The sequence below is a fragment of the Vipera ursinii genome (genome assembly GCF_947247035.1).
Source record: "Vipera ursinii genome assembly, chromosome: 3".
Taxonomy (NCBI): Eukaryota; Metazoa; Chordata; class Lepidosauria; order Squamata; family Viperidae; genus Vipera; species Vipera ursinii.
In genome coordinates this window covers 333646-355347 of record NC_139516.1, presented here as the reverse complement: position 1 = coordinate 355347, position 21702 = coordinate 333646, and the positions used below count along the sequence as shown (strand labels likewise).

The window sequence follows — 21702 nt, the reverse complement described above, 5'->3', positions numbered from 1 at the left end:
ACACTCAGAGGGCAGATTTACACACACACACACACACACACACACACACACACACAGCCAGGAAAACCGGCCCTCTGGGCAGATAACAATTCCACAGGGAATTGAGTAGAAGGGCAATATTTAACAGACTGCACTATTTTTTTAAAAAAAAAACCAAGCCAGCCTAAAATTAAGCCCCCTGCAGAAGAAGGCTCAGTGCAGGACTGGGAGACCCCAAGGGCTCCGAATAAAGAGGCTGCGAGGAAAGCAGCCCCCTCCCCTCCGTTGACCCTGCAGGCCGGCATCTTCAGGTCGGGCAAGAGCAGATCCTAAAAAAAAAGGGGGGGGGGGGACATTTGGGATTATTAAAGGCAGAACCTCTGTGGAGATTCCCAATCAGCCCAAAGGCCCTGGTTGTCCCGAAGGTGCTTTTCAAAAGGCAGCTGAGTCTTCTTGCTTCGTCTTTTAAACCGCTTCACTTCTCATCCAAGAACTGAAAAAGCTTCAAGGAGGAACGAAGAACTCCAGTTGATTTTTGAAAAGCACCTTTAGGCAGAAACCCACTTCTGAGCCGGGGGGGGGGGGGGAATGGCTAAGTGGCACCAGATGATTCCTGACGTGGGCACAGTGGCAGGGCACCTGGCAGCTGATCCGTGGCACAACCCCCCCCCCAGACTTTCCAGAAGGAGCGGCAGCAGTCTGAAATAACTGAAAATGCCACCATCTTTAATATATACAGGGGTGTGTATATACATATGTAAATTTTATTAAAAAGTTATGCCTCCTGCTAACAGGAGAGAGCAGGTCTCTACATAACCGAACCATCAAAGAACAGAACATCTACAGCTCCAGGCACCGATCTCTGCCAAGAGCCATTTGGAAAAGGAACTGGCATCTGAGGTCCCCCCAAAACATAACTTTCAAATTCTACAACATTAACTCAAAGTGTGTGTATGTGTGTCACAGGCCAAAGGACAGCCAGAAAAACTGACCCACTGGGAGAAAGACAGGCCGAGTCCCGCAGCAGCCACACGCTCAGATCAGCCCTTAAGCCCACTGCCCCCTTTGCAAGCTCCGTTGTTCAGGAGAGCGTACCCCTTCTTGGCCCCCTTCCCAGCTGAAGAGGCAGGGGCAGGCCGTGTGGGGGGGGGGGGTTCCAGCGGCAGAGGCTGCCTGAGGCAAGGGGGGAGGGCCTCGCTGCCTTCCCCAGCCCCAGTCTGCCCAGGGTGGAGAGGGGAGACATGCACCATCCACAACATTCAGCAGCGGGCAGCCGAAAGCCCGCTGGGCATCAGTAATGCCGTTGGTAGGAGCCCAAGGCCTGCTGGGCTGGGGGCACCGCCCGGGCCTGGCCCACCGTCTGGTTCACCAGGTGGGAGAGGGCGGGGCCGCTCTGGATCAGGGTGTCCAAGGCCTTCTGCACGCTGGGGTTGTCGAAGTTGATCCCCAGCGACAGTGCCGGTCGCGAGGCGGCCACGCTGTTGGGTGCGGGGGGGCGGCTCTGGTAAAGGGGCTGTGACGGTGGTGGGGGAGCCGAAGCCCGGGGACCGGCCACCCTGGCGGAACCCGGATGGTTGGGGAACTGGGCGGCCTGGGAGGGAGCTCGCTGCTGCGACTGGGAGACACCAGTCACACCCAGCTGGGGGCCCCGGCCGGGCGTGCTAGGCCCAGAAGCAAACCCTGGATTCGGAGATACCCCCACGCCCGAGCTGCCGCCAGACACGTTCACTGCGGCGCTGGCTACCCCGCTGTTGAAGAGGCTGAGGATTTTGGCTTGCAGCTCCTGCTGAGGGTTGGAGGCCCCGGTGGCTGCGGCAGAGGCCGGCAGAGGCTGGACGTTCTGATGCCCCTGGGAAGTGGGGACCAAGGCTCCCGAGGCGGCTCCCATCGTCTGCCTGCCTGGAAGCGAAGCTGCGAGGAGGGAAGCCGGCAAGCTGTGAGTCCTGCCCCACAGCCTTCTGGGTATCAACTTCTCCTCCCCCTAGCATCCGGGGGGGGGCCCGGTAAAATGGGGCCGGGCTCCCTCCTCAGCCAGGACTTACCAGGAAGGGGCTCGGTGGAGGCACGTAGCTGCCGTTCCTTGCGCTCCCGCAGGTAGTTGATTATCTTGTCCGTCTCCTCCCCGGTCAGGTAGCGGTTGTCCGCCAGTAGGTTCAGGAGGCCCTGCATGGCTGGGGGGTGGGCCCCGCGGAGACCCTCCTCGGCCGGCAGGGGGCGCTCCCGCTCCTGCAAGATGGTCTCATCGGCCATCTTGGCTGCCCGCCTGGCAATTTCCTCTCGCTCCTTCTCGCGCACCTCAGACTTGTAGCGCTCGTAGTTCTTGGCCACCAGCACCATGGCGTCCGCCTGGGGCATGTTCCGGTGCTCTGTGCAGGAGGAGGAGGAGGAGGAGTGGGCTGTGAATCGCCCCGGTGTCCAATTCGCCCCAGGCAGCTTACAATTAAAAGGACACTAGACCACCACAGATCCTGCCTGTTCTTTATGCTGAGGGCTTTTGTGTTTCAACCTCTCTGAATGCCTGACTGATCTTTGCTGGGGGCGGTCTTCTGGCCAAGATCCCCAAGGCAGTCTTCCTCCTCAAATTTTGCAACAAAAAATTTCTAAATTAAGCAGCTGAATGACCCAATCTTGGCTCCAATTCTGAGGACTATGAAGGGCGGGATCCACTCGGGATCCACATCCAGAATGCCAAAGACGGCACAACTCGTGCAGCACCTGGAGCTTTCTGCCAAACACAAACTGCAACTCACACACCCCGGGCAGCTTGCACGAGGCCAACTGCGCTCTGCTTAATCAAACCCCTGAACCGGTCGCAATAGCCGCAGGGCCGACAGAGGAGCCCCCTACCTTGCGGGGTGCCGAACATGATGTTGACGGTACAGGAGTGGTGGACCTGGTGCTGGGGGGTGATGACGATGGCAAAGGCGGAGCCCCCCTGGCTCACGTCGTCCAGGGCTTGCTGCAAAGACATCTCCGAGTTGAGGAAGATGAGGTCCACCATCATGCCCAGGTCGCGCACCTTGCGCCCCACCGACTCGGCGTAATCCCTGCATCAGGCAAAACCCCAGAAAACAGCGTCTGCCCAGGGCGTCCGACCACCGGAGTTCCCCCCCCAAATCTGGGAAAGGAGCCCCCAGCCAGCCCTGGCCGACCGATGGCCACAGCCCGCCATCCCCTCCCCCGTACTTGGTCTGCTTGTTGACCACGATGACTGAGCAATCCACTGGCCGCTCGGTGTCTATGCGCTTCTTGATATCCTCAAAGAACTGCCGGTAAAGCTCCTCCCGGCGCCTCTCCTCTCTCTTCATGCGCTCTGCAGGGAAGGTCACCGGCGTGAGGGACGACCCTCGCCTCCCCCCCGCCCCCCCCACCCATCTGCAGCAGGGCAGGACCTGACCTTCAGTGCTCAGGGCCGGCCTGTCCAGCGCGTCCCCGTAGCGGTCGTAAGAGGGCTCCTCCCGCCTGCGGTAATAGTCGTCCGGACGGGTGTAACGGTCGTAGCCTTCCTCTCTCCTGCAAACACGCGAGCAGGAGCAGCAGCCCGTGAGCCGGGGGAGGCCTGACCCACCCCCAGCAGCCCACCTCCCTCTGCACCTACCTGTACGGGGTCTCTCTGGCTTCCCTGTAGCGGTCGTAGAGAGGGTCTCGGGAATCTCGCATGTCCCGGGAATCCCTCACGTCCCGGGAATCTCTAGGGTCTCGGTGATCTCTGCCCCCCCGCATCTCTCGCGCCCGAAGGTCCCGTCCGTCCCGGGAATCTCGGCCGTTCCTGCCATCTCTGCGGGGGCTGCCCTGGTTGGGAGAGCGATCCCTCCGCGCATCTCTCTCGCCGTAAGGGAGGGGCTCCCTGCCGGAAGGACCGGGAAAAGCCCTTAAGAGGGAAGGGGTCGGGGAGTGAACCAGACAGTTGTCCATGGACCCCTACCCAAACCAAAGTCTAGCAAGGCCGCCGCATGATCTTGGCCTCCCTCTGGGGCGGGACCCAGTGCTCGTCTCCGGAGCAAGCAAGCAGCGCAAGGCAAACGAAGGAAGGTTCCTGAGGCAGGAAAGAGGTCTGGGAGCCGCCTTCCCTGCCAGACCCCAAACGTTGAGAGCGTCTTGCTCCAAAAGGAGCCCGGGGTGAGCAGCCCAGGAGGAAGACTCAGCCTCCGGACCTGCTGTGGAGTTCAGCAGGATCCATCTTGGACTCACAGGAAGCCAGTGGCTGGTGGAAGCTGGGAATCCTGGGGGAGAGAAACACCCACCCCCAGCCTGGAGCAACTCCCCACTTCGAACGGGCCACAGTCGCACTTCCCGGGAGCCGTGACACGGCCCTGATTTGGACAAGAGACAGGCAGGGAGACCCGGTCTTCCAGAAGCATTGGCACTACGGGACCCCTGGCTGCAGCTGCCTCTCTGCCAGCAGCATCGAGAGCGGCTGGAAGAGTCTCCCTGCCCTGCTGCGCAGCGACCCGCAGAGAATTCAGGAGACGTGGAAAAGCTGCACTTTAATACGTAGATCTCCCCCACCAAAAGCTTAGTACCGATTCAGGACAACGTACTTAGGGACTCTTTGCCTTCGCATAGATAAAACTTTAAACTGATTTCACAAAGTCCAAATGAGCAGCCCGTTTCCGGGGGATACAAGAAGGGCAAGAGACTCAGAAAGGATGCCCAAAGTCTGCTTAAAGAAGAGCCAGGCAAATTTGGGACAGGACAGCAGCAAGCAGAACCATGAAGAGAAGTTGGGGTGATGCCCCCCACTGCGCTCGGCAGACGTAGGCAGCCAACGGGGACTCCAGAAGGACTCCAACCAGATGCCCCCCAACTGTCGCTTTCTTCCCACCGGCAGCAGGGGCAATGCAATGCCCAGGCGCCCGCATGCGCACCGCCCACAGCCTTCAGGCAAGGCGAGGCTCAGGCACCCGCGTGCGCGCCGCCACCAGCATCAAGAGCAATGCTTGGGCATGTGCGTGCGCTTTGACCCAGGGTCCCCCGGCACACCCCAGGTCCTGCCCTGGTAGGGTAGGTCTTCAGGTCAGAGGCTCCGCACAGTTCTGTGCTGATGCCAAGAGAAGCACCCATGCGTGGTGGGCACAACGCAGGTGGAGCGCCAAGGAAGGACCGAAGAATCTTCTGCCAAAGGAGATCCCGCGTCCATCTTCAGGGCAACGTGGCGGCAAACAAGAGCCGCCTCCATAAGGGGAGCTGTTCCCCTGAGGTCTCTGCCCTCAACGCAACCCCCACGGCCAGGGTTGGAGCCACCCCGAGGCGCTCCCCAGGGACGCCCCGGAGCCGAAAGGAGAGGCAGGCTCTCCTCCCTCACCTGAACGCCCAGGAAGTTCGCCAGGGCTGGGAGTCCGGCCGGACTCCCCTGGGAGAGGCTCCACCGCTGAGGCACCCGGGAGGCAGCACCGCTGAGCCAGGCACCTGGTTGCTTCAGAGTACTTTACCTTCGCGATGGGCTGGACCTTGAGGGAAGCTTATTCATTTCTCTTCTTTCCGCTGCTTTATTAATATCTGAAAAGAATAATCAACCCATCTGTTCAATGCTACGAAACAAAGAAAAGATTGTCAGTATATTGAAAAGAAAGCAACAAACGTGAAGCCAGGAAATCCACGCCAGGAGCCGATGAGTGTCAAGAAAACCTTTATTTACATCCAGGAGACGGCCGGGGAAGGCAGCCCAGAGGCCGGGGCTCTCCTGCCCCCAACACAGCTCAGCCCCTCACCTGCCAGGGCGACGCGAGCGGCTTCGGCACGCAAAGGACCCAGCAACCCTGCGACGAACTCAACGCGGCCCCTGCAAATGGGCAAACTGGGCTGGAAAGGCTCCTTCCCCGGTGGACCCCAGCCTGCCTTGACAGCCTGCCTCGATTAATTGTAGAAATCCGAACGTACAAACAAAGCAATGGCACCGGGAGGATGTCTCTTTCTTTCTTTAAACAGGCATTTCCAGAGATGCAAAAAAGGATCACAAGGAGAGCTACTTTTGAAGTGAGAGAGAAGGAATAAAAGGGGGGGGGCACACACATCACCCAAGCAGAGAGCCAAGAGCCAGAGAGCCACCAGGTGAGGCTGGTGGCCATGCAAATCCATCCACCCATCATCCTGAGTGGAGGGATCCCTGACCAAGGCCCCCCTCTGGGAGGGAACATGGTGGCCACTCTCCATTGTGGTTGGGGCTCTGGGGGCAGAAGGGGGTGCAGAGGAGGGCAAAGGAAGCTCTGCTGGGAGACAGGGGGCGGGCCCCTCCCAAGGAGACCCATTTCCCCAGCAGGCTGTCAGGTGGGCTGAGGCCTTGGTCTCTGGCAGCGGTTGCACAGGCCCGGCTCGGCCCATAGCCCACCTTCCCTCGCCCGAGGTCTTTCTGTGGGCGAGGGGGGACCTGGCCTGTATTAGCCAAACCTGGATGGTTGAGAAGGGCGGGCACGCCCTGTGCAAGAGCCTCGCCAACGGCTGGGAGCCCAAGGAAGGGGGAAGAGGGGAGGCACGAGACCAGAGACTTTGTTTTGCAAAGGGGAGGGAGGGTTAATTCTGGAGCTCTGCCACTGTCCTGCCCCCAACTCCACCCTGCCAAGGCTGCCTGACCCTGTCCCTGGGCTGCCAGCAGAGACTTTATCACTTGCCCTGGTGGGACTCTGATCTGCTTTCCTTTCGGGGAGGGGGGTGTCTGCACAGCCCGGAGGTTCATGGACATATGACCTCCCCCCACAGGCCCCCCTGGCGCTACTCCCACTCACCTGAAGGCTACCTGCACACCTGGGCTTTGCTTCTCAAAGCACCAAGGCGGGGGGGAAGGAGGCGGCCCCTGGCCCCTGCGAAGCTGACTCTGCTGGCAGCCTCTACAAAGAGGAGCCGACTCAGCCGGGGCACTCCAGAGGCCTAATGGATTTTTCTTCAAAGATTGGAAGGCCACTTGTCTGAAATGGCACGGGGTCTCCTACTTGAGCAGGGGGTTGGACTAGAAGACCTCCGAGGTCCCTGCCAGGTCTATTATTCTGACTGAAATTGATTGAGAGTTAGAAGATAAAGAGCTGAAAGCGATCTTGGGGGTCATCCCATCTACCCCGTCCAAGAACAAGCTCGGCAGTGGAAGCTGCCCATCCCCCAGTCCCCCCAGCCTCAGTGCCCCCTGGAATTACAGCAGACCTCCACCTGTCCTGGCAACGGGGCCTCCACTGTCCCCACCACCTTCCGGCTCTCTTCCGCTCCTGCTAGTTCCACCCAGGCCTAACCGCTCAAAGTTGGGCTTTCTGGCACACCGCAAGAAGCCGAAGCCAGCCAGGGAACAGTTTCAGACGTGGCACAAAGGGGCTTCTCGGCAGGGAGGGCCAGGCTGGGCACGCCTCTTCGCCAGTGGAGGCAAGAAGTCAGCCAGGCCAGTGGAGGCAAGAAGTCAGCCAGGCCAGTGGTGGATCAGAGGGCGGGCAGGGGTCTCGGACTGGGACTGCTTCAGGCAGCTACAGCTTTCCAGAGCACTGCAAGCAGCCTGGGGCGGTTCTGTGGCAGAGTGCGGGGGGGGGAGGTGGCAGTTCCTGGCCATAAGGAGGCTCGAGGCTCTGAGGGCCAAAGTTCGGAGTGGTCTGGATTGGGATAGGTGCTCGCTTAACGACCTATGATTCCCAGTTAACAACCGCAATGGGGGAATGCTGGGACTGTGTGGGCACCTCATTTAGGACTGCATTGATTTGCAGTGGCAATCGGTCTCAACTGTTCTTAGTTCTGGGGGCGGGGAAAGCGGGCAGGAAGTAGGAAAGAAATATGCTTCCTGGCCTCCTTCCTCAAAGCAAGTGTGCCTTCAGATAAGAGAGAGAGAGAAATTATAATGAACGCTGACTGGGACCCAATCCTCTTCCTTCTAAGGGGTTCAGGTAGAGGTCTAGTCTAAATTGCTAACAACCTGCACTGCTAGATAGACTGGATTATTACTGTCTTCTCTTCCGTGGGAGATGGTTTTGGAAGACTCGACCCTCCTCACACAGGAAGGTCTTCCTTTAAAGTTTTCAGAATGATTCCAGCTTGCTGACAGGGAACCATTTCTCATCTTCATCAGTTTGCACACGTTGCTCGCTGGTTTTGCTGAGCAGCACCAATTCCAGTACAGGTGGCTTGAACAACGGCTTGGGCCTCTTGTGAGCATCTTCCTTGTTCTTCCGTTTCTGCTTCTTGGTTGCAGATCTAGCTTAAGGTGCGCTTTGCCAAATTCTACAGAACTGCCAAATACACAGCATCCTATCTACTGAGTGACTTGGTGTGTTTTTTTTCAGTCTCAGCATTTGAGTTGCAAACCTTTGCTTGTTAGGAATTGTATTCCGTTCCCAGAGGCCTGGCTTTGCTAGAGCCACCTGCCCGTTTCCCTGGCCCCCAGCTTCGCCTCCCAAACTCTGGGCAGAGGATCCGAGAGGCAGCCCAGGCCTCATTTGGCAGTCAGTCAATCTATCAGGATAGAGCTGGAAGGGACCTTCTCCTAATCCGGCCCCCTGCTCAGGCAGGAGGCCCTACACCACCTCAGACAGGTGAGATTGTCCAGTCTCTTCTTCAAAACTTTCAGCGATGCAACGACCACCATTTCCGAAGGCAACTTCTGTGCCACCGGTTGATTGTTCTCACCGTCAGGGAAGTTTCTCCTTGGTTCCAGGTTGCTTCTCTCCTTGGTTACTTTCCACCTGTTGTTTCTCGTCCTGCCTTCAGGGGCTTCGCCAAATAATTCGACCCCCTCCTCCTCCTTCCGGCAGCCCCTCAGATACTGGAACGCCGCTATCACGTCGCCCCTGTTCCTTCTTTTCTCTAGACTGGCCATCCCTAAATCCCGCAACCCTTTTCTCCTCCTATGCTTCAGTCCCCGGGCCTTTGATCACCTTGGCCGCTCTTCTTTGCACCGTCGCCCGGCAGCCATTAGCACCAGATTCCCCATCCAAGCAGATTCCCCTGCCCCCCCCTCCATCACTGGGGGCTTCCCAGGTGGGTCTGCAGCTTCTTCAGGGAGGGGCCAGGAGGGCCGGGGGACCCAGCTGACCCGGGGCCGATCAAGGTGGGGTCTGACCGGGCAAGGGGCCACCGGGAAACCCCAGGATCGTACCCGACCCGGTCCGGGAGCGGGTGGAAGGAGAAACGCAAGCACCACCATAACCCCCCCCCCCGGCTGAGCGGATCCCGACGGCCGAGAGGAGCGCACCGACGCCGCCACGCAGCCCCTCGGAAGCGGCGAAGGGGACCCGGCGACGGAGCCGCAGCTTTCAAGAGACGCCGAAGCCACCCACGGCCACGGAGGGGCAGCCCCCCGCCCCCCGCCCCCCACCGGCGGCAGGCAGCGCCGAGGGGGAGGGAGGGGGCCGCCCCCTCCCAGAGGGACCCCCGCCCCACCCCCACCCCGGGGTCCGCTCCGCACTCGGCGCCCCCGGGGCCCAGAATGCCCGGCCGGAGGGAGGGAGGGAGGGAGGGAGGGAAGGAGAAGCAGCCGCGCTTCGGCCTGCGACCAGGCGGGGGGAGGGGGCGCGGCGGGGGCGCGCGGAGGACGCGGGCACGAGCGCCAAAGAACACAACAGCCACAGGCGGGAAGGAGCCTTTATTGCCGGCCTCCCGGGGGGGGAGGGGGAGGGCGCGCGCGCGAGAGAGAAAACCCCCCCCGACCCCTCCCTCGCTCCCTCCCTCGCTCCCTCGCTCCCTGGCTGGCTGGCTGGCTGGCTCACTCACCGGGGCTGGCGGGCTCCTCTCGCCTCACGACGCGGCCACGGCCTCCTCTCTCTCCCCCGCCCCCCTCGACGCGTCGCCGACCCGAGGGCGTGGCCGGCCTTTCCGCTTCCGGGTCTTCCCAGGCCCTCCTGACCCCGCCCCTTCCTTCCGTGCCGGCCCATCCGCTCCTGCGCCTCGGACTTCAACTCCCACAATCCTCCGGGGCTCTTTTGCTTTCGGGGACGCTCTGGGCCTTCGCTGCCCCCCCCGTTGGCTCCCCCGCCCCTCCGGATGAGATTCCCGGGCCGGAGCCCCCCCCAGCGCCCCCCCTCCGAACTGGCCTCGTCAGCCGAGCGTCGGTCCTCCCACGGTCCTTCCACGCGGTGGGGGGCGAGGCAGGCGGATGCGGCAGAGTTGGGGGGCTTCCCCGCTGCAGCTCCGGCCCCCCCAGAGATCCAGGAGGCCGCTTCCCTGCACATGGGGCAGGGGTGGGAGAGGGTGGGGGGCTTCCGTCTGGCTTTATTCCCACCGGTGGGGGGGCAGTGGTCCGTTGCTCCCCCCCCAGCCCTTGCCTTTGGGGCCTTTATTCCGATTTAGAGTAGGATAGAATAGGGGAACGGAATGGAATGGAGCTGGAAGGGACCTTGGAGGTCTTCTAGTCCAGCCCCCTGCTCGAGCAGGGGAACCTGTACCATCTCAGACGGGTGACCCTCCAGCCTCTTCTTGAACACCTCCAGGGATGGAGCGCCCACCATGTCCGAAGGCAAAGCTGTTCCACCGGTTAATTGTCCTCACTGTCAGGAAGTTTCTCCTTAGTCCCAGGTTGCTTGGCTCACTTCACGACGTGCACACCGCAACTATTCCCTGAGCATCCGCTACAAATAAAACATTCACGATTGTCCCCTGCCTTTTATTTTCCTCTGACACGATTGCTTTGGGCTGAGCCTGTAGAATGTTTTGTGGCAATAGGCGCGCTGGACGCAGATTGTGCTGCTTTCTCTGGCTGCCCTCAGAGGCCAAACCCCTTGCAGACCCTCCTCCAGGGTGCCCTGATTCGTAGGGCTGAAGGGGACCCCTAGTCTAACCCCCTCCCCGGGCAGGAGACCTGACACCATTCCGGACAAATGGCTGTCCAGTCTCTTCTTCAAAAACCTCCAGTGATGGAGCACCCACAACTTCTGGCGTTATGTCGTTCCACTGATTGTCACTGTCAATAAATTTCTCCTTATTTCCATGTTGGCTTTCTCTCTCTTGTTTCCACCCGTTGCTTGTAGTGCTACCCTCAGGAACTTCGGAAAACTAAGTGAATAAAAATAAAAAAAATCTCTGCTGTTACTAGATGCCGGTACTAGTTCCTCCTACAGCATTATTTCCTGGAAAGTTTTGTCACAAGCAACTAGTCCTCAGTCTAGTTACCCACAAGAGTTAAACCAGCTGGGACTGAGTCATTTAGGGTCCACCAGGAGAAACTTGCCTTGCAGCAAGATGGGCAGCAAACAAATTTAATAAATAAAAGTAACGCCCAGGCAACTGCACGCGACAGGAGCCCAGCATGGCTGAAGAACTCGTGGGCTTCCAGAGCTTATTAAGAGGTTTGGGGGGCGCCTCTTCCCGTCCTTTTAAATGGAGCTCTCGCAAGGGGGGGTGAAGTGGGACTCTGGTACGTCAGGGAGAGGAGCGGTTGTAGGGGCTCTTTCTTCTGAAGAGATGGGGAATGGGGAGGGGCTTTCCAAGGCCACGGGGCCACCCACAGCCTCCCCCACCACCAGCAGGCCTCCAGTCAAGCGTAACATCGAATGGGGAAGTGGCCCCTGCTGGGGTTTTGAGTCTGGGACGGGGACATTCCTCTCTGCCCTGCCAGGTGGAAAACCCCAGGCCTCAGGGAGGGGGGATGTTTCCTCTGCTTCCTTGTCTTCCCCCATTGAGTGCTGGCTTTCTTCCTCAGAAGCAGTGAGAGAATTTGGGGTGCAGAATTCCATGTCCCCTCCAAAGTGTCGACTTATGGCTGTGTGTGCGTGTGTGGGGCAGGATAGTGACCCTCCATGAAATCAGCCACCGGGCTGCCTCCAATCCTAAGCAGGAGGGACAGCCGTGGCCCCTTCAGCTGAGCAGCTGGGGTTGGGGGAAAATGAGTCCCAGAAAGGACTTGGGGCCCTTAATCAGAATTCTTAGGTCAGAATCAATCAGGCTGTTAGGCCCCCATCCCATTAGGGGTGACTTCTGAAACCAGTTCAGGCAGTGGGGTCCAAGGGCAGCGCGGGGGTTCCCAGGACGCTCCAGCCCTCGGTTGCCTCCTGCTGGGGGCCAGCCCTTCGCTGGCCGGCTGGGGTGGCCGAGCAGAGCCCCAACCCAAGCACCCCACTCCGGATGTTTAGGCTCGCCTGCAGGGGGCGTCTCCCCAGTGCTACGTTCTCCGCCCGACAAGCCGCGGCGTAGAACCACGACTCTCCCCGCTCGGGAGGCGCCTGGGACGCTTTGGTGAGCTCCGGCTGCCGGCCCAGGTCCCACCCGCTCCCCGCTCGCTCCCTCCCCGGCTGTTCTTCTGCTCCTGCGGCCAGCCGACGCCTGGCTTCGCAGGCAGCCCCGAGCCGAGAGGAGGAGGAGGAGGAGGCAAGGCGCGACCCCCCGGGCAGCCCTATTGCTGCCACGGCAGCGAGAGCACCCCCTCTTGCTGGACGTCCCCTGCCTCACAACAACCTCGCGAGGTAGGCTGGCCTCGGCGCAAATAGCCACCTGGGGGGAAGGCCGGAGGGGGCGGGGGGGCTGCCTGCAGCGCCTGACCGACTTCGGGACTTCCCTCTGCGGGGGATTCCCGGCAGGCGGGCGCGAGGGTCGGGCGGAGTGCGGGGCCGCCCCTGGACGCTCGGCGCCCCGCCCGATGGGCCGGCGGAGCCCCGGCGCGTATAAAGGGAGCGGGATGGCGGCGGCGGGCCGAGACGGCGCGGATGGCGGGGCGGCGGTGGTCGGCGGGGCTGAGCGCGGCGGTTCTGCTCACGGTAAGTTTCGCTTTCGGCCGGCGGGACTGCCCGACGCGCCCCGGAGAGCCCCCGCGAGCTCCAGCTGGGCACCGCCCAGCCGCCTCCCCGCCCGAGTTCCCCTTTCGGCAGCCGGGCTACTCCCGGCAGCCGGAGCCGAGCCGAGGCGAGCACGGGCGCAGCCGCCTGATCCGTCTGGCTTCTCCCCAGAGCCCGGATCTCTCCGGCAGGCTTGTTTTTATCGATTTATCTCCCGCCTTTATTAATTTTTATAAATAACTCAAGGCGGGGAAACAGACCCGATGCTCCTTCCTCCTTCTCCTTTCCCCGCGACAACCCGGGAGGGAGAGTTACTGGCCCAAAGTCACCCAGCCGGCTTTCATGCTTAGGGCAGAACTAGAACTCAGAGTCTCTTGGTTTCTAGACCTGTTGCTGGTCTCCTCCCGGCCTTCTTAGTGCCCGGAGCCCCTGCCTTTGGCTAGCAGGCCCCTGTCCTGGCCGACTGGCTGGCACAAGGGGAGAGCGGGTCCCCTGAGGGAGTGCAAAGGGCGGGAATAGTCTTGGCCTTTTGTGTGTGTGTGTTGCTCAGCTTTAGGGGCTAAGCCCCTCTGCACAAAAAACTCAGTAGTGGGGGGTTAGCCATGCTCTCTAGATCCTCCCCCCACCCGCCACCTTCTCCGCACTCCCAGGTGCGTCCTTAATAGGTCTATGAAGCACCTGGTGGCTACATTCACACATCTCCTTCGTGATTCTGTTTGGGGCACACGTAGCCAGTGTGTTGGTTCGTTCCACAACGATTCACTACCATTGGACCAGTGCAGAAAAAGGAGAGGTAGAACATAGTCTAGATTCCCAAAGGGGGCGGGGGCTGCATTCCAGAGGGTAAAGGGTGTCGAGTTTGTTGGGGAGGAAGAGAATTGAGGGGGCTCCTCCTTATCTACGATATGCAAATAGTTGCTTTAGTTAGACAAGTTTTCTGTCTGTGGGTGGGGGGCCATAAAGGGAACTGCTCAGAAGAAACGCCACATGCCTCTCTTGGTTTGGGGGCCTGGTGTGAGGTTAAGCGAGAGAAACGGGGTGGGTGCAGCCTAGATGCCACAAACGGTTCCCCAGGTTTGAGGTTGGCAGGTTGGTGCCCAGAATCCCCGTCTGGGCAGGCCAGCTTCTGGGCCCAGGCCGAGGGGGTGCTGGGGAGGTCTGGCGTGGGGAGCGGAAGCCAGCTAAGGAGGCCCAGGGGAGACGCAGGGCTTTCCCCAGAGGTTGCTGCGGGTGGCGCTCTTCCATTGGCAGCCCAGCGGTTGCTCAAGCTGGTCCTGCCCGAGGCCTTTGGGAAAAGCAAGCTTGACCCCGAAGGCTGAGCCGTGCCAGATCTGGGGCTGGGCCTCTTGGTTTCCCTGCCAGGTGAGGGGACCCGGTCAGTGCATCCCCTGCCTTCCCGGGCGGGGGGCTCGCAGTCTGGGGGAGGGAAGGGGGGCTAGATGCCCGTGTGGCCACTAATCGCCTGTGGGGTTTCTCATTGCAGGGCCTGGCCTTCGCGCAGGGGCTCAGCTGCAGGCAGACTCAGTACCTGGCGAAGGGTGGATGCTGCAACCGATGCCCACCAGGTAGAGTTCCCGAGCCCCCTTCTGCTCTGTCCCAGTGGGCAGGGGTGGCAGGAGGCCTCTCCCCTTCTCAGCCCGGCCTCAGATGCCCTGGTGCTTCTTTGCCCCTTCGCGGCTGATGCAGAGATGGGCCCCTTGGGTGTCCCCAGCGCTGCCTGGTGGGGGCCGTTTCCCCTTTGCAAATCCCCCGCTGGCCCCTCTCACCGTCCCTCTCCTCTCACGGCTTCCTCCAGCGCTCCACAGCCAGCGCCCCCCTATTCTGCCCTCCTGCTGTTTCTCGCCATCTTGCAGGCTGGAAGGTGGCGGCCGCCTGTTCGGGGCAATCCAATACGACCTGCAGCCCTTGTGAGGAGGGCTACTTCCAGGACAGGTGGACCGGGCTGCCTCACTGCACCAAGCACCGCCTCTGCAGCCCACGTGAGTGCGGGGGGGCTCCCTTTGCTCCCCAGAGCCATCCTGCTCAGCAAAGCAACACGTACCCCTCTCCCTCCGTGGGGTCCTTGGCGCTCTCTGAGCTTGGGCGTTTCCTTGCAGACATTTTGTTACCCAACTAGGCAACGTCATCTATGGCAGCCCCTGAGCATCTAATCCTAATGGTGTTACTTAGTTTGGGTCATGAAACGTCTGCAAGAAAACAACCCAGGTCAGAGAGCACCAAGGACCCCACAGTCCTCCTCCTCCTCCCTGCAAACCCTCCCGCTCCTAGCACTGATGACCTTACCTAGTTTGGGTCATGAAAAGAAGAAAACAGCCAAGCTCAGAGAGCGCCCAGGGGCCCCTCGTGTCACCCCAGAGCTGCAAGCATCTATTGTACCCCCTCCCCTTGCAGAAGCTGGCCTGATGGTCTATCAGAACGGCAGCAACGAGCAAGACGTGGTCTGCCGGTGCCAGGAGGGTAAACACTGTTCCAGCCACGAGTGCCAAACCTGCCGGCCCCACAGCCTCTGCAGCCCTGGGGAAGGGGTCCAACGTGAAGGTGAGGGCAGCAGCCCCAGGGCCTCCAGTTTAGGTGGAGGCTGGCCCAAGACCAGGAGCCCGGTCGATTTGGGCTGCCCTCTGACCTCTCAGACAAAGGCCCCTCCCTGAAAGATTCAGTGGGGCTGGGGGGACCTAACCGTGAGGCTGTCTTGCGCTTTTCCAGGCAACCACCTAAATGACACCCTCTGCGCCCCCTGTTCTTTGGGCTACTTCTCCAACGTCTCGTCCTCCACAGCTCGGTGCCAGCCCTGGAGCAGGTAGGCCGTGCAGGGGACCCTCAGAACGGCCCCTGGCCTCTTGGATGGACGGCTCGCCTGGCCCAAGGGAAGGGCAGACCGGGCGGGAAGGCCACGGCGTTCCGCCGTTCGGGCCAGCAGCTCAGGGTTGCCGCTCCTGCACCCGGCACCATCTCTCTGCGGCAGGCAGGGAGTGGCAAAGCCCTGTGCCCGCTCTCCCCTCGGGGGCGCCGGCGCAAGCCACAGGTCCACCCAAAGCCCCTCGTGCCCTTGCAGGCGTGCATGCAGTGTGGGAACACAAGGGTGGCGTTCGTTCGTTCTCACCAAAGGGTGGCGGTGCACTTTGTCACCTGCCACCCGGTCAGAGCCTGTGGCTCCTGCAGGCGGGCAGCTGTGGGGGTGCCCTGCATGGGTGCTCCCCCACCCCGCCCACAGACCCAGCCAAGTGTGCGGTTGCGCTCCGTTGCTCTTTTGCTCAGAGTTGTCTTGTGAGCCGCTCAGCTGGAACCCCTCAGGGAGGCCACGCTGCCTTCCCCCCAGCCAGCGGCTGCTTTGCCCTAGGGGCGGGGGGGGGGAGGGGAGGGCTACCTTCTCAGGCCGCTCTGTCTTCACAGATGCCAGGAGGGGCTGGTCCAGAAGGCAAATGGCACCCAGGCAAGGGACAACATTTGTGGTAAGCAAGGAGGCAGAGGCCACTCAAGGATGGGAAATGTGTGTGTGTGTGTGTGTGTGTGTGTGTGTGTGTGTGTGTGTGTGTGTAAAACCAGCTGGCAACTTCTCCCCTACCTGTTGCTCTGGGGGGGAGGGAAAGGGCCCACAAGCCACGCAGGGAAGCCCATTTTGGGGACTGCAGCAGGTGGTCTCCTTCTCCCCACAGAGGCCCCCCTGTTGAAGCCCCCCAAGGCCGGGCAGAGCCCCCTCCTGGTGCTGCTCCCTGTGGCTGCCTTACTGCTGGGGGCGCTCCTTTTCTTGTGGCATCGGCACGGCAAATGTGAGTGGTGGGGGGATACTTGGGAAGAGGAGGGTCAGGCTGGAGGCAAGGGGGGGTGACCGGGTCAGGGGGGTTGCCAGCCCTTGCCTCCGGGAGACCCCCTCGGGGTCCTGGTATTTGCAGCCTTTTTGGACTTGGGGGGGGAGGTGGCTTTCCTGCCTGCCTCTGTGGCTCAGTCGGTATTCTTTACCCCTCCCGTGCGGGCCCAGCCCCCCCCCCCCGGCCTCTTACAGTGGGGAGGGGGAAGAGCAGCGAGAGAGCAGGGGGGCAAGGGAGGCTTCAGGTGCCCTTTGTTTCCCAGTCCAGCCTGAACCCCAACTCCATTCCCCCCCCCGCCAGCCTGGTGGGAGAGGGACTGGGCCATGCAGGAGCCCAGCGCAGCCTGTTGGAGGTGAACAAAATCTCTTCCACCTGCCATGGAGACGCTGCTCCAGAGCAGGGCCCCCGTCTCGGGTCTGAGGAGAGGGCTGGCAGCCTCCAGATCCCTCCCCGATGGGTTCAGCAGCCCAATGGGTAGACCAGGCCCCCCTGCTGATGTCTCCTTTCCTCCCGCCCAGGTCTCCGGAAACGGCATCAGGATCTGGTAGGTGCGCCTTCTCGAGGCCCCCCTGGGGGGAGGGGGGAACTGGGGCGGACCCCTGGGCCAAGGACGGCACCTGGGCCTGCAGCCCCACCGTGAAAGTTGACTGGGGGGGCTTTCAGGATGGCACCCGGGGCGTTCTGCCCGCCAGCCTCCAATGGCCCGGTTCTCTTGCAGCCCCTCCAGGAGCCCCCCGAGCCCACCGAGAACGAAGAGGACTGCCCAACCTTGCCCACCCAGGAGACCCTGCAGGAGAAGGAATGCCACCTCGCCCAGCAGGAGCAGGTCTGAGCAGGAAGCCACCTGGAGGCGAGGGCAGCTGCACACCTGGGCCTCCCGCCTGCCTCTCTGCACCCCACACCCGGCAGTCCTGGGGGGTGCCATGTCCTGCCAGCAGCTCATCTCCTCCGGAAGCGGACCCCCCCAAAAAGGGAAGGCTCGCTGGGCAAAAGGATCAGGGCCTTCCTCAAAGGGCCCCGGGCGTTCTCCCCACCTGGAGCTCTCTTCCTGGGAAGATCCTGGGCAGGGGTCCTGGGTGGAAGCAGTGCAGCAAGGGGGGCTGGGCTGCCCCTCCTGGGGGCCCAGAGCTATTTCTTCCCATTGGAACGTCTGCAATTTGCAGAGATGAGGAGCTGGACCAGCCCGGCGGGGCTTGCAGCCGTTCCGAAGGCCTGTGTGTTGTGGCCTCCCAGATCTGGGGGAAGGCCACGGGGTGGTCCAACGGGCCCTTCCCTGCTCTGAGATGTCTGCCAAGCTGTGCCACCTGGCAGGGAGCTGCAGACCTGCTTCTTCCTCTTTCCCAGCCTTGGGAGTCATCTGGGTGGCCGGCAGAGCAAGCCGGGTGCAGCTGAAGGCGGCTTCTGCCCATTTGGCAAGGGAGCCTCGCAGGTGCCTGGGCTCTGTAGTACAGGGCGCCCCCCCCCCCGCAAGGTGAAAAGGCCCTTCCTGGGGGCTTCTCTCTGCCCGTAAGGGGAACTGCAGACTCAGCAGGCTGAGATTTAAAACGGAGGCTCTGGGAGCCAAGCTGCACCCACTTTTTCTAAGAACCTCTCGAGGTCCCAGCCTCAGCCAGGGGAGGGGAGACTCCCAGCCACTCCAACCTCACCCGGAGATGACCAGCTGGCTCTGGAGGCTTTAGCTGAAACAGGAAGCAAGGGGGGGGCAGGTCTCTTCTAGCAAAGGAGTTCTTGAGCAGGTCTCAGTCTCCCCCCCCCCCCGTCTGGGGTGGTCTCCAGAGCAGGGATGCTTCCGCTTGACTGGCAGGGGGGGGCAGCTTTGGTAGGCAGCTGGCTCTGCTGTCCAAACCCTCCGCCTGGCAGGGCTGCAGCCTTCGGGAGGCCTCTGTCCTCCCACCCCCCTCCCCTGGAACAGCCCTTGACTCTCCCACGTGTGTCTGTCAGAAAAGAGCTCTGTGTCGCATTTCTATAAAACCCTTCCTTCCTTAAGCACGTTCTGTTCTTGGGGTGATTCAGACTAATGTTAGGTTGGGGGGAGGAGGGAGGGGATAGGGAACCTGCAACCCCTGGAAGCTGGTTGGCCTGGGGAGGATTTAGGAAGCCGGGCCGTGGGCATCGCTGTGGGCAGGCCGTGGGCAGGGTGTGAACCAAGAGCCACCTGAGCGTGAGGGGGAGGGGCTTCAGACAAGGCTGTTTCCTCCTTTTTCTTGACCCACACAAATCTGGGAAGGGGGACAGCCTCACTGCTGCCCGAGACCTGCTCGAGACGGGACTCTAACAGGGCCAGCTGAGTCACCAAGCGGGACTTTTCCAAGGATTTGACTCCGTCACTCTTCCTCGTCACACACACACCCATTGGCTTGGCTGCAGGTTGGGCTTCCCAGCCCGCCCCACTCCCGTCTAGACAAAATCCGGCCTGATTTACTAGAAACGGGAAGGCGCAGAGGGCGCGCCCGGCCCCGCACCTCAGCCCAGCCCAGCCCAGCCCAGCCCAGCCCAGGCGGCCAGCGGGGCTCTCTGCGCGCCTCTCCTAACGGGGCTCAGTTTGAGGAAATGCAACCGGCGCGGGGGGGGGGGTAAACCTCCCCCTCGGGCGCTGCCGCCCTGCTGTTTGGGGGCGTTTCCTGGGCCAGCCAATGGCGGCTCTGCCCCGGCCCTCCAACAACCCCGGCTACTATCCCGAAAGGCGACGTTGGCGGAGCCCCTTCCGGGTGACTGTCGCCCCTCCGGACGGACGGCCCAGCCCGCAACCCGTCCCCGGGCGGAGCGGGCCGCGCAAGGACGGCGGGCGGGCGGGCGGGGCCGGCGCCGTCTGGGAATCCGGGCTGGCGCGGGGGCGCCGTCGTTGGGCGGCGCTCTTCCGTTCCGGGCCGCGGATCGCTCTGGCCACCCGAGGGCGCCGGAGAGCCACGCCGGAGCCGGCCCGAGCGGGAGACGAGCGCGCGTGCTTTCCGCCGGGCTCCGCGGACTCGCCGGCCGGAGGGAGGTCGGGGGCGTCGGTCGGGCCCTGCTTCGGCTCGTAATAATAATAATAATAAACCTTTATTGTCAAAGTACAACATGTGTACATTGAGATTAGCTGAGCCTCCCCCTGTGCTCTCTCCCCCCAACACACAGTGACAACAAACCCTCCATCCTACCACACCATGTGAAACAACTACACCACACACCGGCCTCCCAGTCAATTCTGCATAAGATTACATCCCATTCAAAAGCCTAACAGCCCACGGATAAAAGCTGTTCTTCAGCCTGTTGGTACGCGGGCATCCTGCCTTAGCGAAGTGGGGGGGGCGCTTGTTGGCTGCCGGGCGCCCCGGAGTTGCGGGGCACGACGACCCTCTTCCCGGGCGGCCCCCCTCGAAAGCGAGTGCCGGCAAGTGCCCGCGCCGCCCCGGGGGCCCAGTCCGGCTCCCCTCCCGCCCCCCCCCGGAGGGCAGAGCGCCGTCCCTGCCCAGCAACTGCCCGCCGATGGTGCCCGGGGAATCCGGGGTTTCCCGCAGCCGCCCTCGCTGTCGGGGCTGCGCCTCCGTCCGTTCGCCTGCCCGGGGACAAGCGGGACCCTGCCTTTCCGCCCGGGTAGCCCTGAGCCCGGTGGCAGTTCCCTGCTCGTTGAGGGGGGCAGGCTACGGGGCTCCCCCGCCCCCCGCCGCCTGCAGTGAAGCCGGCTGGGGCGTTATCCGGCCGCCGAGCACCTGCGCTCCACTTTGGCCCAGTTGCCAAACGGGCTGAGACTGAATTCTGAGCTGCCTCTTGATACCAGGCAGCGTCCCCCCCCCCCCTCCTGCGCCTGGTCTGGCCTTCTGCTCGTTGCCGAGGGACTGCAGCCACCTCCCCCCGCCACGCCCAAGTTCCTCTCCAAGGAGGAATGGGAGGGCAGCCCAGCTGCAAATCACCAGAGGGCTGAGCTGGGTAACAGCAGCCAAGTTGGGCAGATGGGCTCTTTTCTCTTGAGGGTCACCTGCCTCAGGGTCATCTGAATTCTGGGTCAGAGCCGGTTGTTTAGGAACAATTGTGAATTTGTTTTCTTGTCATTCAGTTGCTAAGTTGTGAATTTTTGCAATCTCATGGATTAAAGCACACCAGGGCTCCCCCCCATCCCCCACTGTCTCCCGGAGTTTGCCCAAACTGCATCGATGACCCCATCTAACCCTCTCCTCCGCCGTCCCCTTGTCCCTTGGCCTTCCGTCTTCCCCAGCGTCATCAGGGTCTTCTCCAGTGAGTCCTCTCATTAGGTGGCCAAAGGATTTGAGCCTCAGCCTCAGGATCTGCCCTTCCAAAGGGCACTCAAGGTTTCCTTTAGGATGGACTGATCGGCTCTTCTTGCAGTCCAAGGGACGCTCCAGGGCCTTCTCCGGTGCCACAATGAGAAATTCTTTGGTGCTCAGCCTTCCTTATGGGCCAGTTCTCACAGCCACACGTCACTCCTGGGAAAACCAGAGCTTTGACATATACGGACCTGTGTCGGCAAGGTGACGGTTCCGCTTTTCAATATGCTTTCTTAAGTTTGCCATAGAATTTGAAATTGCAGCCCTGCAAATGTAGCTTATTCAGCAAACAATGACACAAAGGAGGGTGAAGAACATCATGTTTGATGTAAATCCAGTCATTGGAAAGAGGCTTTGATAAGCGGGGCAGAGGCGGGCGAGAGAGACGAGTCAGGAGCTGCAAGAAAAGCTTAGGGGCCGAAAACAGCTAACCGGAGGCATTCGGGTTCACCGATGGACAGAAGATGAGGAGGCCGAGCACGGCTGCTGGAGGAGCCCCAGGTGCAGAAACACCTGTTAGATGCTTTTTCTTCCGTCACAGTGAAGCTTTTGGGGGCGTTTGGGCACTGTGGATTCAGTGGCTCTTAATTACCTCCTTTGCTTGTTTAAACCAAAGGATGCTTGCCCTTCTAAGGGCCTGCCATTGCCTGCCCGACAAATTTTGCACTTGGCACTCTGGCACCCAGATATATTTATTTATTTATTTATTTATTTATTTATTTATTTATTTATTTATTTATTTATTCGTTTTATATACCGCCCTTCTCCCGGAGGACTCAGGGCGGTGTACAGAGCAAAGTAAGTATACAATAAACCAACAATAAAACAAATAAAACCCCAGATCTACAAATAAAACCCCAAATCTATCAGGCCAGGCCGGCTTGCTGGAATAGATAGGTTTTTAAATCTTGCCGAAAGGTGCGAAGGTCGGGGGCCATCCGGATTTCGGCTGGTAAGCGGTTCCAGAGGATTGGCGCACCCACCGAG

The 21702-nt window shown here is 61.1% G+C and overlaps 2 protein-coding genes across 5 annotated transcripts; one reads left to right on the top strand and one right to left on the bottom strand.

Moving 5' to 3' along the window:
- Positions 1-725: 725 nt before the first annotated feature.
- On the bottom strand, positions 726-9731 carry NCOA5 (nuclear receptor coactivator 5). Of its 3 annotated transcripts, XM_083359713.1 has the most exons (8): positions 9655-9731; positions 5412-5478; positions 3578-3850; positions 3377-3492; positions 3166-3292; positions 2827-3026; positions 2022-2345; positions 726-1890 (listed from the first exon to the last, which is right to left on the bottom strand). In XM_083359713.1, the coding sequence occupies exons 2-8, from the start codon at positions 5447-5449 to the stop codon at positions 1271-1273; spliced, it is 1698 nt and encodes a 565-aa protein (XP_083215839.1). In that variant the 5' UTR covers positions 5450-5478; positions 9655-9731; the 3' UTR covers positions 726-1270. The 3 variants fall into 3 exon arrangements, with proteins under 3 accessions (XP_083215839.1, XP_083215840.1, XP_083215838.1); XM_083359714.1 differs by lacking the exon at positions 9655-9731 and having other exon boundaries at positions 3578-3826; positions 5412-7455; XM_083359712.1 differs by lacking the exons at positions 5412-5478; positions 9655-9731 and having other exon boundaries at positions 3578-5346.
- A 2822-nt stretch (positions 9732-12553) lies between these two features.
- Positions 12554-18733, top strand: CD40 (CD40 molecule). Of its 2 annotated transcripts, none has more exons than XM_083357351.1 (9): positions 12554-12629; positions 14131-14212; positions 14501-14626; positions 15039-15185; positions 15351-15444; positions 16038-16096; positions 16301-16414; positions 16972-17001; positions 17172-18733. In XM_083357351.1, exons 1-9 carry the CDS (start codon positions 12579-12581, stop codon positions 17843-17845), a joined length of 1377 nt encoding a protein of 458 aa, XP_083213477.1. In that variant the 5' UTR covers positions 12554-12578; the 3' UTR covers positions 17846-18733. The 2 variants fall into 2 exon arrangements, with proteins under 2 accessions (XP_083213477.1, XP_083213478.1); XM_083357352.1 differs by having other exon boundaries at positions 16972-16997; positions 17172-17513.
- The last annotated feature ends 2969 nt before the right edge of the window (positions 18734-21702 follow it).

Excerpts from the sequence above, each read along its gene's own strand:
- CD40 (XM_083357351.1), top strand. The coding sequence starts at position 12,579 with ATGGCGGGGCGGCGGTGGTCGGCGGGGCTGAGCGCGGCGGTTCTGCTC. Across the intron at positions 15,445-16,037 it reads CGGTGCCAGCCCTGGAGCAG|ATGCCAGGAGGGGCTGGTCC; the intron begins GTAGGCCGTGCA and ends CTGTCTTCACAG. Across the intron at positions 16,415-16,971 it reads GTGGCATCGGCACGGCAAAT|GTCTCCGGAAACGGCATCAG; the intron begins GTGAGTGGTGGG and ends CCTCCCGCCCAG.
- NCOA5 (XM_083359712.1), bottom strand. The coding sequence starts at position 3,894 with ATGGACAACTGTCTGGTTCACTCCCCGACCCCTTCCCTCTTAAGGGCT. Across the intron at positions 2,346-2,826 it reads CATGTTCGGCACCCCGCAAG|AGCACCGGAACATGCCCCAG; the intron begins GTAGGGGGCTCC and ends CCTCCTGCACAG. Across the intron at positions 1,891-2,021 it reads CTCCACCGAGCCCCTTCCTG|CTTCGCTTCCAGGCAGGCAG; the intron begins GTAAGTCCTGGC and ends CCCTCCTCGCAG.